This window comes from Triticum urartu, chromosome 1 (genome assembly GCF_003073215.2).
Source record: "Triticum urartu cultivar G1812 chromosome 1, Tu2.1, whole genome shotgun sequence".
Lineage (NCBI taxonomy): Eukaryota > Viridiplantae > Streptophyta > Magnoliopsida > Poales > Poaceae > Triticum > Triticum urartu.
Genome location: NC_053022.1, coordinates 106,342,088 through 106,356,083, shown reverse-complemented (window position 1 = coordinate 106,356,083; position 13,996 = coordinate 106,342,088). Strand labels below are relative to the sequence as shown.

General features: G+C 48.6%; 2 protein-coding genes across 2 annotated transcripts; one reads left to right on the top strand and one right to left on the bottom strand.

The window, feature by feature from the left end:
* The first annotated feature begins 4,676 nt into the window (after positions 1 to 4,676).
* Positions 4,677 to 6,835, top strand: LOC125515251 (PWWP domain-containing protein 5-like). Its single transcript, XM_048680722.1, has 2 exons — positions 4,677 to 6,449; positions 6,557 to 6,835. The coding sequence occupies exon 1, from the start codon at positions 4,768 to 4,770 to the stop codon at positions 6,409 to 6,411; it is 1,644 nt and encodes a 547-aa protein (XP_048536679.1). The 5' UTR covers positions 4,677 to 4,767; the 3' UTR covers positions 6,412 to 6,449; positions 6,557 to 6,835.
* Positions 6,836 to 7,686: 851 nt separating this feature from the next.
* LOC125532755 (E3 ubiquitin-protein ligase UPL4-like) lies at positions 7,687 to 13,572 on the bottom strand. The gene is made up of 14 exons (XM_048696688.1): positions 13,222 to 13,572; positions 12,752 to 12,862; positions 12,531 to 12,647; positions 12,277 to 12,435; positions 12,027 to 12,161; positions 11,804 to 11,932; positions 11,579 to 11,700; positions 9,345 to 11,463; positions 8,906 to 9,241; positions 8,737 to 8,817; positions 8,589 to 8,657; positions 8,280 to 8,408; positions 8,097 to 8,180; positions 7,687 to 7,987 (listed from the first exon to the last, which is right to left on the bottom strand). The coding sequence occupies exons 1-14, from the start codon at positions 13,570 to 13,572 to the stop codon at positions 7,922 to 7,924; spliced, it is 4,008 nt and encodes a 1,335-aa protein (XP_048552645.1). The 3' UTR covers positions 7,687 to 7,921.
* Positions 13,573 to 13,996: the final 424 nt, after the last annotated feature.

Here is a 13,996-nt window from a genome sequence, read left to right as displayed (position 1 = left end):
CACCCCCCCTTGATCCTTTATATACGGAGGCAGGGAGCACCCCTAGGGAAACAAGTTGATCCACGTGATCATATTCTTAGCCGTGTGCGGTGCCCCCTTCCACCATAGTCCTCGATAATATTGTAGCGGTGCTTAGGCGAAGCCCTGCGACGGTAGTACATCAAGATCGTCACCACGCCGTCGTGCTGACGGAACTCTTCCCCGACACTTTGCTGGATCGGAGTCCGGGGATCGTCATCGAGCTGAACGTGTGCTAGAACTCGGAGGTGCCGTAGTTTCGGTGCTTGATCGGTCGGGCCGTGAAGACGTACGACTACATCAACCACGTTGTGCTAACGCTTCCGTTGTCGATCTACAAGGGTACGTAGATCACACTCTCCCCTCTCGTTGCTATGCATCACCATGATCTTGCGTGTGCGTAGGAAATTTTTTGAAATTACTACGTTACCCAACACAAACACCCAAGAGTAATAAGCTTCTCAAACTTCACTTCCACGTATCACCATGGAGAACTCAAACCGATGCACCAAATGCAATGGCAAGGGCACATGGAGTGCCCAAGTCCTTCTCTCTCAAATCCCACCGAAGCAACTAATTCTAGGGAGGAAAATGAGAGGAAGAACAAGAAGGAGAACACCAAGAACTCCAAGATCTAGATCCAAGGGGTTCCCCTCACAAAGAGGAGAAAGTGATTGGTGGAAACGTGGATCTAGATCTCCTCTCTATTTTCCCTTAAGAACTAGCAAGAATCATTGGAGGGATTGAGAGGTAGAAATCTCGAAGAAGGTCAACAATAGGGGAAGAACACGAGCTCAAAGGATAAAGTTCATTGGGGAAGAAGACCCCCTTTTATAGGTGGGGAAAAATCCAACCGTTATGCTCACAGCCCGCACAGAGCGGTACTACCGCTCCAAGGAGCGGTACTACCGCTAGGGCGGAAGTACCCCTTTGAAAAACAACAGCGAGGAGGCAAAAGGCCAGAAGAACTGCCGGAGCGGTACTACCGCTCGTCCTCACGGTACTACCGCTCGACCTCACGGTACTACCGCAAATGGTAGCGGTACTACTGCTTGCGAGCGGTACTAAAAAAATACATCCGGGCCTACCACCGCAAGACTTGGGACGAGTTTTTGGTCCGGAGCGGTACTACCGCTGTAGGAGCCGCGGTAGTACTGCTCTGGAGCGGTAGTAAAAAATTACATCCGCTCCAATTCGCGGTAGTACCGCTGCAGCCTTTTCAGAACACCAAAACTGCCACAACTTTTGCAAACGGACTCCGAATTCGATGAAACCAAGTTTGTTGGAAAGCTAGCGACAAGGGCTAACACAATATTCAAAGAAATATCAATAAGAAGCAAATTAGAAAAATCCCATAAGAAAATGGTGAGGACCCTTCCTCGGATAAGACCGGTAAAACCTACAACACCGAAAACATCATAGAAGACGCATGCGAACTCCGTTTTCGATGAACTCAAGCTTGTCATCAATATGACCATAAGCTCTAAGACTCACAAAGAGAACCAAACAAGAACCAAGAAACATGATGCAAGGATGCAATGGTTTGAGCTCTCGACGAACGATACGATCAAGCTACTCACTTGAGAGCCCCCCTTGATAGTACGGCTATCGATCCTATAACCCGGTCTCCCAACTACCACCATGAGACCGGTAAAATAGAAAACCTATCAAGGGCAAACCTTTGCCTTGCACATGATCCACTTGAGTTAGATGATGACGATCTTGTCCTCCTCAAGATGGACCACCTTTCTTGATTGCGTTGGGTCGATGAAGACTAGATGATTGCTCCCCCATACTCCACTATGGGTGAGCCACTCTTCGGCACATCTTCACAAGTCCATTGACACCACAATGGATGGCAAGCTTCAAGCACTTGATCTCTTCATGATTCTCCACTTGAAATTGCACACGGCAATCTTGATGACGATCACCACTTGATGTCATCCTTCCCATGGGTTGTATGATATCATCCTCTTGAGTAAGCCCATGGACACGTACCTAACCCCACATAGACTCTCACATAGACCATGGGTTAGTACACAAAGTGCAATGGACAATGCTTACCATACCATGGGATCACTTGATCCCTCTCGGTACATCTTCTGCTCTTTGTGAGTTGATCAACTTGATTCACTCTTGACTTAGTCTTGATCAACCTTGAATCTTTCCAACTCTCTTCGTTTGGATGATGTCTTGAAGGTAAACATGAATGATCACACAATCTTCTTCTTCAAGACATGCTTGCAATAAGCTCAACTCTCAAATGACCAATCTTTGGATAATTCCTTGAATAGCACCTTGGTCGACACAAACTCTCCTTGAAACCAACACATGTACTCCAAGAAAAGCCTATGGACAAAACCTTCAAATATAACTCAAGGAAACCATTAGTCCATAGAGATTGTCATCAATTACCAAAACCAAACATGGGGGCACCGCATGTTCTTTCACATACTGAGATGAATAACATGAATGAACAGATTGAGGCCTTCTACAAGCACAATCTGGCACTAAGGTGCACACGAATGAGATGGTGAAATTATAGATTCGTCTATCTACTCAGAAGGTAGAAGCTAACCGACTTGCATATGAGGCAGCAAAGGAGAGGACATTGGCGAAGTTAGTTGTGGAAAGAACCAAGTTGTTTGACAATTTCACAGAGATGTTGAGTGCCGACACTACAACAATGAAGCCATGGGCAAAGGAGATCCATGTGAGGGCTGCCACAAGATTGAAAGATCAACTTTTCAATGAGGGATAGAAGGTATGTAGTTCAACTTGTTCGTCTCTCTTTTGTTTAGATGGGTTAATCCACTCCATATATTGATGACATGAATTAGATGGGTCAATTTATTAGGCAAATATGACATGTTCTTATTATACTGTTAGGAATGTTTGTGTAGAGATAAACAAGTTGTTGAGAAAGAAAAAGTAAGCTGATGGCATCAAAGAGTATCGCTTCTGTTGGCTGATTGTGGCACACACTAGTAGCTTCATTTTCATTTATCTATGTGGATGGCTGGGGCCACACCTTGGTGCTGCCTTCATTGTACATGCCCTAAGAGTAAAAACCTACACATTTGCCGACATGGCTTGTGGTCACTTGTTTTTTGAGACGAAGATCACACGTGCCTTGTGCAAACTAACCAACCGGCTACTGCAGCAGGTGCAGACAGGACATCAGGGTGGCAGTTTCTACCACGATTTTGCTTTGTGGCCTTCCCTTCTTTTCGAATAGATTTCTTCCTTTTGGCGCACTTCATAGCTTTTGTCCAATAGCCCAGCGCCTCTGGTCCGGTGTGATTTGCTAGCAGCAACACTGCCTCGATGGAATTTTATTTAACCTCAATCCCCAACAACCACTGCTGTTGCATGTCACTAATGCCACAATGCCAGCTTTTGTATCGGTGGAGAAAAACAGTAGGAATACAACTTGCACATCACCTAAAATTAATATTAATAATTATTAAATGGTACTACACCCGATGGGCACCTGATATGGTCGGGTTACCCAATGGGTACGGGTGTGGGCATAGGATGGACCCAATTGTGTAATTGGGCATGGGTCTGGTAGAGGTCGACCCGGCTAAACCTGACCCGACTGCCAGGTTGATCCAGATCCAGTCGTGCATGCATCACTCGGTGCATGGTTGAAAAAACATGAAAGGAGGAAAAGGAGGGCATTGTTGTATGGGGCTCGGCCCCAGCATAACCCAGAAAAGCAAGGCGGCATGGGAGCATCCGACCCACCGATCCAAGCCCGGGTAGCACATGAAAATATAATTGAAAAAACTATTTGTTTGTGCAGTCCAGGGTATTGAGCATTTTGTGTGTGCTTTAATTCTTGGTGGCATGTTTTCACAACCATAGCCGGTACAAGGTCCGCCCCACCTTAAAAATATTGCGCCCTCCGCCACTACTTGTGGTCCTTTGTGTTTTGAGATGAAGGTCACACGTGCCTTGTGCAACCAACCAACCAGCTGTTGCAGCAGGTGTAGACAGGAGATCACAGGTGGCAGTTTCTACCATGATTTTGCTTTGTGGCCTCCCTTCTCTTTCGAACGGATTTCTTCCTTCCGACCCACTTCACGGGTTTTGTCCAATAGCCCAGCGCCTCTGGTCCGGTGTGATTCGCTAGCAGCAACACTGCCTGGATGGAATTGTACTTAACCTAAGTCCCCAACAACCACAGCTGTTGCATGTCACCAATGCCATAATGACATCTTTTTATATCGGTGATGAAAAACAGTAGGAATGCAATGCCATCTTTTATATCGATGGATCGATTCGACTGGTATTAAATTTCATGTGACAAATTCAATATACAAGCTAAAATTCAGCACATCATTGGCCAGAAGATTTACAAAAAATGACTGCATGTTCTCAACTAAAACCTGCTGGTGGACAGTACCTGATCATAAGAAAGCAATCTTCTCTTTTCAAATTCAAATTGAATGGCATGTTCACAGCACTACAAGGCCCCAGCTGATGATGATGAAATCAGAGGCTGTAAAAAAGGCATCTGCATAGTATTGTACACAAGGAAACAGAAACTCCAAAAAGACTGAAACTTTTTCTTTTGGAAAGAGAAAAAATACAGCTGCCCTTTCGCTCACGTACCCCCGCCTCCGTCCCCCGCAAGATTGCGGTTTTGCAAATAGTGCCATCGATCTCTCCTCTCCTCGTCGCCTCGAACTCCCCCTAAACCCCAACCGATCGAACCCCTCCGCCTCCGTCCCCGTCCCGTCCATGGCCTACTTCTGCACGCTCTCCGGCGAGGACCTCTCCCTCTCCCTCCCAACAAGGGGCGGCGAGAGGGCGCGCGCGCTGGCGGGTCACATGGCGTCTGCTCTGGCGCCGGAGGAGGGCGCGGGCGCCAAGAACGTCGACGAGGGGCTCGGGAGCGCCGTGGGGCGCCCGTCGAGGCACCGGGCCTTGCGCTCGGACGCGGCGGAGGTGCTTCAGGAGGGGGGATGCGACCGGCGGACCAAGACCAAGAAGCGGGCGGCGCGTGCGGCGAAGGGGGAGGGGCGCGCTCGGTACGGCTGCGCGTTCGAGGAGGAGGAGGAGGGGATCGCGGCGCCGAATCGGCTGGTGTGGTCCAAGGTGAAGGGCTACCCGTGGTGGCCGGCCCAGGTGCTCGACCCGGCGGACGCGTCGGCGCTCGCGCTGGCGGAGCGCCGGAAGGACGGGGCCGTCCTCGTCGCCAACTTCTGGCAGAAGACGTTCGCGTGGGTGTCCGGCGCCGCGGCGCTCTGCCCGTTCCGCGACGGGTTCCGGCGCTTCGCCGCCGTCGACCGCGCCCACGTCCAGCTCTGGGGCGCCCGCGCCACCATGTCCCCGTTCGCCTCCGCCCTGGACACCGCGCTCGGCGAGGTCGCGCGCCGCGTGGAAGCCGGCCTGTCGTGCGGCTGCGCCATCGGCTACCGCGTCTCCAAGAAGCAGGTGATCGACAACCCCGGCGTCCGTGAGGGCGCGCAGGGCGCGGTGGTGGATGCCGCCTTCACCAGGGACGCGTTCCGAGGCGAGGCGTTCGTCGAGTACGTCTCCGCGCTTGCCGTCGCGCCGCTGGCCGGAGCCGACAGGCTCGAGCTCACCGTCGCCATGGCGCAGCTCACGGCCTTCACCCGGTGGAGGGGCACCCGAGGCCTCCCCGTGTACACGGCTTGCCATGGCATCGACGGCATTGCCGACGGTGTCAGGGAGGGCACGCCGGCACGCCGTGCCACCAAGAGGGGAAGGCCAAAGGGCGACAATTCCGCCGAGCGCAAACGGAAGATGTCAAGGTACTGCACCTGCGACGGCAGCGCAAGCGAGAGCGCGGAAGATCCCTTGGAGATGGAGGAGAAGTATGAGCCCAGGCCACAGCCCGCGTCTCACCAGACGACCACGAAGATGGGGAGGCTCATGAGCCAGGCCGCACACCGGATGTCGCTGTCGCCGGTGAGCCACAAAGCCGATCCTCAGGCGAATGCAGCTGCAGGTGTGACGATGGCAAAGTGCACCGGGGCTGCTGCTGCTCCTTCAGTGAAGCCGCAGAATGGTGGCCTCAACAAGGATGAGCCTTTGCTGACCGGGCTGTCGCTGAACTTCACCGGCCCGGACACCGTCCCTCCGGCGAGTGACCTCGTCAAGATCTTCAGCAAGTTTGGGCCTGTGGTGGAAGCCAGGCCAGAAGGTTTGACGGTCTCCATGGTGATCTTCAAGAGGAAATTGGATGCCGAGGCGGCGTTTTCAAGCACCCCGAAGATCCGTGCCCTGGACCCAAATCTGGTCAGCTACCGCCTCGCCTACGCGCTGCCGGCTCCTATGCCGGTTGATTCTCCACAGAGCCCAATGAACACCGATGAAATGGATCACCTATTTGTTGATGATGATGAAGCTCTTCAGTAGCCTGACTACTATGGGTTTTGTTTTGGGGGATCACTCAGGTTTCTGCTGCTCATCCTGGCAATGTTTCTTTTTTGTCTGATCAATGACATTGCAGCACTTGCTGTTCCTACGTTACTAACTATCAATGTTGTTTTTCCTCTTGCAGGTTATTTTGGATAGGAGGAGGCAATGAAAGAGATTACATGTTCAAATCAAGCAAGCAAGCAAGTTTTGAAGTATCTATGATAGACTGTAGCAGGGAAAAGTTCAGGAACTATATATTGTCAGTTATGTTGTATCCATGTGGACTGGTAGCTTCCAGCAGTTGAACCTTTTTTGCTTGTCTTCTACAAAGTGTTGTTTGATGACTATGTTAGTGAGTTTTATCTTTTTGGTGCAAAGACATCTAAATTGATGATGCTTTTTATCTATCTATATATCTGGATTTTGGATTCATTCTGACGTGTCCCCTTGATTGGTGCTGTATTATCTGCATTGCAAAGCTGGTTAAAGACCATGAATGATGTGCTCAATTTTCATTTTGGAAATGATTTTACCAGTCCATGTCTATAGACTTGTCCCCACACAGAAAAAAAGACTTGCTATGCAATTAAAGAGTTTACATGTTCAAATCATGCAAGCAAGTTTTTAAGTACTGCTACATGATAGCCTGTAGCAGGAAAAAGTTCAGGAACCAGTCAGTTATGTTATGTGGAGTATGTATCTATGTATAGTTTTGATTTTGGAATTGTTCGAGCTACAAAATGTGCAGCAGAAAGTTGCTTTGATTTGTGTGTTCATGCCGCGTCCAGTTTCCCATCTGAAATGATTATAGCAGTCCATGTGTATGCAGACTTGTCATGAAGTTTGGTAATTTGCATACTCTTTACTTTTAAACAAATGTGACATTACAAACCTGAATTGTATGTTTCATATTCAGTTCATCGCAAATTTCACAAGCCAAGGAGGCCTGATGGGCAGTTTTTGCATCTCCAATTTGCTAACTCTGTACAGAAATAGAAGAGCTACATTTCACACGGCGCCCGATTCCATGTAGTGTCAGACATAGCTTACGATCATCGCTTTGATCATGCCACTAGGCATTTGATTAGGGCATCTCTTCGATATGGATACAGTAACAATCATAGCACGTCAAGATCCGATTGGTCATGAACATCATAAGATGCTGCTCTTCGCGCTCTTATATTTCTTTACGGAGGAAGTAACAATGTAACGAACAAGTGTAGGGCTGTTGCTGCAGGATTAATCAATTCAGCAAGAAGTAATCATTTGCAACCAAACAGCATCAATACATTCTCAACTTGGAGGTGTCAAGATATAACGTTACATACATTGACTCGAAAGAATCAAAGTGGGCTGTACAACATTGATCTAACTGGAGGGGAGAAAATTGGAGTTGCACATTCAGCGCGACCGATCCCCAGCCAGAAACATCAACAGATCAGAAGAAGAGAAAACAATGCTCTACCCTATCTAGTATGTACATTGCTCCTACCCCTTCTGACCCTTGTCATGACAAGTGGAAGGAGCCTAAACCCTCGGCCAGAGCGTATTTGAGTTTCGCTTTCATGATCTCCTGCGATGATCCAGAAACACAGAGGGTGAGAAATCTTCCCGGCTTTGCATGCTTGTAGAATGAAGTATTAATAACTATGTATGCATGGGTGGGTCTCTTTTCATGGTACCTTCGAGGAGTAAGGAGGAAGCTTGATGAAGTGCCGGCAAGTGTTGACGCTTGGCAACTCGTTGTCGACGTTGCCATCACATTGCTGTTGAACATAATGAATGTCGTTCAGAACAGTTTCATCGGAACCTCAGACTTTTGCCATATTAGAGTATAGTTTCTTATGAGAAACAGAATTGCAAACCTTTCGCACGACGGTGAGCTTTGGATCGAGCGAAGCTAGGCCACCAAGTGGGAGCTGAGGAGCACCAGTGGTGAATTGGAGGAATGCCCGCTGGTCCTCTCTTTCAAACTCCCGCAAGATCTCCAGGAACTGCACCAATGGATTATTGAGTATTAGCATTTCAGTTCTATATTATTAGCTGTTCAGAAGACAAATACTCCCCCCTATAAAAATATAAGACGTTTTTGCAGTTCAAATTGAACAGCAAAAACGCCTTATATTTTGGTACAGAGGTAGTATTTGAGAAGCTTGTGTCTACGTTCTACTTACACTTTTTATTGGTGGACTGCTAGCATCGTAGCCATGCTCGAATTCGATGTGATCTTCAAGTTTGCTTGACTGCAAGAAGCATACCAAGTCAAACCATTAAGCAAAAACACTTTGTAGCAATGAAGATAAGAAACAATGGGGTGCTTACAGCCCAAGAATCTTGTTCACCACAAAGTATGCGCTCCATCTCTTCCTCGTCGAACAATCTAAGGGTCTTCAGAGCAAAGACCTGCAAGTTGTCAAAACAGGTCAGTACTTGTCCACTTCAGAAAAGAAGATAAAATATATTTGATCTAATTATTCAACAGAAAACTGACCTCGTTGACTGCAGACTTGAAAGCCTCGACCTGTTTCGCAATCCCACCCTTCAAGGTCGCATCAACTATCAAATTTACATACTCCTCCAGATTGTCTAGGGTCACCATCTTGTCTGAGCCTCCAGGAACAAGCTCATATTCAGAATTTCCAGGAAGAGTAAAGTCCAGGCACAAATCTTCCAGTCTCACATTTTTATATGACAAATCTGCGCTGGGATTGGATGTCTTCTCTGAAGATTTCTCCAAGAACTTCTTCCTTTTAACTAGTGCTTGAAACTCCATTACCGTTTTGCCCAGCTCAGGATCAAATGATGGAATGTCGTAGATATCTAGCTCCTAAAATCAAAAAAAGATCCATGATAAGAACATATAGGAGATGCAATTGAGCAAAGAAGAGGGAATGGATAAACAGTTATTCGATGATTGCTGAAGGAAGTACCTGGCCAAGCATGATCTTGTAGAATGCTTTTGAGAGCGGGATGTCCAGGATCCTTCCATCAAGAAGGGCTCTGGCTACAACATGTCCAAGAAGCTTGAACTTTTTTACCACGTCAGACAATTCGATCCCCCGTGTTGAAGTGCTTACTGAGGACCATGGCTGTGGAAACAGCCCAAAGCCAGAACGAACGAATCCATTTTCTCCTGCTTTTCTAGCATTATCGCCTCTCCACATCCCAATCCCGAGCCTCTGAAGTTCATGACTAACAGTACTGTAAAATTCAAAGGTTGGGCCTCGCCCAGTCCCAACCTCTCCTTGAAATACCACCTCAATGGTTTTGGTGCTTGACCCATGTTTGATCATCATAGAGGCAGCACTTTCAAGTATGTTATCTCGTGTTACTTTGTGCTTCTTCATCTTTTTACTTGCCTCATTTGGAGCATCACTTTCCTCTTCCTCGTCTGGTGAAGCACTTGCCTCATCTGGAGTACTTGAACCATCCGGAGCACTTGCCTCATTTCCCATGAATGAGCGATGCACTGTCAGGCAAAAGTACTTCCACCGTGCACTGAAGGACAATAAGAAGGGGCAAGTTTCCACCAGATAGACACACCACGAGGGTACCAGCCCATCCTCAAACAAGCCCTCTTGCATTTGCATCTCCAGCTTATTTGTCAGAAGGCTACTCATGAACTGATGCTGTGGAATCGGAGAGATTGTCACCTTAAGGTCATCCAAACTCCGGAGGTAGCCTTCAGCAAATTTGCATATCTGCTGATCCATTGACAGCTGATATGAAAAACGATTAAGCCCTTCAAGAACTTTCAGCGTTAATAACAAGTTGTAGGATGGATCAGATTCATCCACATCACCAGGAAGCCTCCCATGGAATAGAGTAGAGAAAAATGGGTCCTTTACCAATGACTGTTCAAGTTTTTCCTGCATGGCGAATAGCTGAGTATTACAGGAACTCGGAGAAGAGACGTTCTCACATTTGTTTCTGTTATATGATATTCTGTGCTCTTCATCCCAAAAAGACGAGTCAATCATAATATCAGATTGTCCTGCATTCATTAAACGCACAAGTGACTCAAAAATTGTTGCAGATGGCTGGAGTTTTGTGCCTTTGTAAGAGAACATCAATCTTGAGGATCCCTGCGCATTCCCTTTGGAAACCTCAGGCCAAAGGACTGCTTCAATGTCACCTGGCTTTGAAGAAAGACTAACTGGGAGAACACCACCATAACTGCGCAATTCCTTCTCCCTGCGCGCCTTTACAAATTTTATATCCAGTAATTCTGATTCCTGGGTTGTTGAATGCCTCAGAGGAATCATCGTGCTCTCACGGGTACGCTGTCCATGATCAGATAGTATTACAGGAAAACTGTCGTAAGACATGTGCAGAGCATCTAGCAGCTTATCCACCAAAATCTCAAGGGGCTTCACGGAGCTTCCATTGGACACCTTAAGAGCCAAATGGGTGAACTTCTGCAATCGATGTTGCACTTCCTTAAGCTGCTCTGCTAAGTCCTGGCAATTATTGAGGTTTGACTTCAAATATGCCCCATTGGAGAGATAATCTACTAAATACTTGGTTGATCCGCTCTTTGCAAACGTAAAAGTAGAGGTACTTGGAAGTTCATCTGATAAAAATTTCCTCGAAATATCAGACAACTCTTTGCAGAGATCCAGATCCTGGGTGGGGACTGTCAAGGCATGCCGATTCAGCCTAGCAAAAAAATCTTTAACAAATTTAAGAACACATCCAAACCTATGTGGAGATTTGTTATTTGCTTTCACCACAACAAAGCTTTTCTTGATCTCTTCTGCTAGATTCAAGATAGCATTGTTCTCAATCTTGCATCCATCTGTCGAGGAAGAATCCAAGTCCAATTCAAAGCACAAACACCATTCTTGCGTATTGTTTTTCTTTTTCAACTTCTGACTGGAGTTTCTATTTTTTTCTTGTGCTTGTATGGTCTCAATTGCATGCTTTACACCCTCCTTGGTAAAACTCTCGAAGAAAAACTGATGGTGCTTTTTCAGGAGGGTCTTTGAAACTTCGAGCGTTTGGAACACGATATGGCGGTTCTTCCGGGCCAACAGACAAGTAAGAAAGCTGATACAAGAATGAAAAAAAGCATGACCAACATGCGAGATTGAAATACAATAAATGTCATGTTTCAGACTTATCCAAAATCTTTTCAAAGACGACAATTGTGGCAAAAATTTACCTTGAGAGATTTGCAGTCTTCTGCAACTCCACCAGGAAAGTAGGTGTGCTTAACTCAACAATGTTGCCGATGACAACAATGCACCTGTAGCAAACCGATGATAGCGCACCACATTTCGCAACCTACGTTTGGAGTGCAGAAATATGTATGTAAAGGGACAGTTCTAGTGCCAGTTCCTTTCCTTAGGATACTGAAATTTATGTCAAATTGTCAAGGGACTGGTACCTGTGTTATAAGGGTCACAATGCTAGCAAGCTGGTCAATGTGTGCATTTTGCTCTGTGGTGGCATTCTCCTGCCCAGATGCTCCAAGAGGCCGCATAAGCTGGTAGATGAATTCCACAAGCATCTCCAACTGATGTTTGGAAATCAGTAGTGTCAATGATATGGATTTGCATGGCAACAAAATCCGGCACACCCAGGAAATACAACGAGGACAAGTATAGTACCTTATCACTGCCACTGTGCGAGCGACTGTAGTAAGTAATCATCTGCTTGAGCAAATCGCAGACACCAAGGTCGAAAAGGGAGTTCACAGCCTTCTCTGAGGCGGAGGCAATGTGTTTGAGCAGCCCAAGGATGCCCTGCCACACACGCCGATTCATCAATGAGTCCTCGCTCGCGAAAGATGTGACAAGAACGGTGGTAAAACAAAATGCAAAGCTGGTGGTGACTGAGGAGACTGATCATGGCACATACAGGTAAAGTGTCGTCGCCGAGGGTCTTCCAGCCGTCCTTGTCCAGCAGCCCCATGGCCGTGTCGATCACCTTGGACTCGCAGAGCCTGTCCATGTGCTCGGCCTTGCCGTGAGCATCGGCAGCGAGCATTCCCAGGCAAGAGAGCGCCGACTCCAGTATCTGGCATCCACAGAGACCGATCATACATCAGAACAGCTGCTTCTAAAAATCAGGGAGACAAAAGAGTGACAGGTCACAGGTAACAAGCCGAGTACCGAGTTGTCGGCGGACTGCAGGAGGTTGCAGAGCGCCGGCGCGGCCTCCATGGCCTTGGGCACGTCCGCGTCGTCGCATTCCTGGACGAGCTCGGCGACGATCTTGAGCGCCACTTTCTGTCGGCATTCCCGCAAACAGGTGGTGAGCAGAGGCACGGCGGGTATTTCTTTTCCAACAGGGGCGGCACAAGCCACGAAGATTTGCGGTAAGGGAGGCTGACCTGTTTGCTGGCTGATAAGAAGTCGAACAAGTGCAGCGCGGCGGCGGCGACGCCGAGTCGGAGGCACTGGTCCGGGCATTCCTCGGATATCTTGTCCAGAGCTCGGAGGCACTGCCGCCGAGACAGAAGAAGCCAGCCGGAGTGAGTACACAGTAGCAGTAATAATCCCACGACCAGATAATAAACAAATAAATGCCGCATATGTTCCGATTATTTTCTTTTGCAGTAGAACATTAATTACAGTAAATTTTGTGATACTAGTAGTAAATTTTTGATTTGCTAGCCATGTAATAAGTGAACAAGAACGTCGATCTATCCGTGCGCCGCACGTCAAAATTGGATTTAATTAGAACAATGGTGCCAGTTAAGGAAATCTATGATTCGATGTAGGGTTTAAGCCAGCGGTTTAAGATCATCGTCGTCGGTAATTAATAATCAGTGAGCTGCCGGCGCGCGCGGGACGCACGTACCTCCTCGGCGAGCTCGATGTTGTCGGCGGCGAGGAGGCGGTCGCGGAGCGCCTCGACGGCGCCGTGCTGGGCGAAGGTGGGGGCCCACTGCGGCAGGATGTCGACGGCCTCGGCGATGGCCCGCGCGGCGAAGACGGGCAGGTCGCCCTGGTCGACGGCGCCGGGGGCGGCGGCGGCGAGGAAGCCGGGGAGGCGGGCCGCGAAGTAGGCGACGTCGACGATGCCGAGGAGCACGTCCGGGTCGGTGAGCGCGAGCGTGTCGCAGAGCGTGGCCAGCGCCGCCGCGTGCGCGTCCGCGCACGCGGCCTCGTCGGTCAGCGCCGCCTGCACGTAGAGGAGGATCTCCGCCATCGGTCGTGCGCGTGCGTGACTGTCTCGCCGCCGGCCTGCGGCAGCGAGAGAGGTTTGGCGAGGTCGGGTTCTGCGGAGGGTTTCGATCGGCGCTGCTGCTGCGGGGGCGAGGGAGGCCTAGTAGGAATTTTATGCGTGGCGGCGTGGGCGTCACGGATATACCCAGGGGGCCCAGCTGGTTGCGGGGTCGGCCCGCCAGCTCGGTTAGGAGTCGGTGGACTCCCGCCTCGGTCCGAGTAGGCTCAGCATGCAGCAGCACGTACGTGCGATGCATGTTAGAGTTGTAGACGCATCGATCAAATCTCGCGCTATTTTCTGTGCCGTGTGGCCACAAGTTAATCAAAGCTCCTGTCATCTTTAAATTCACTTGTAAGAAGAACAATAAGTTAATCAAGCTCTTGGAGGTGTACAAGTGACGGAGTCT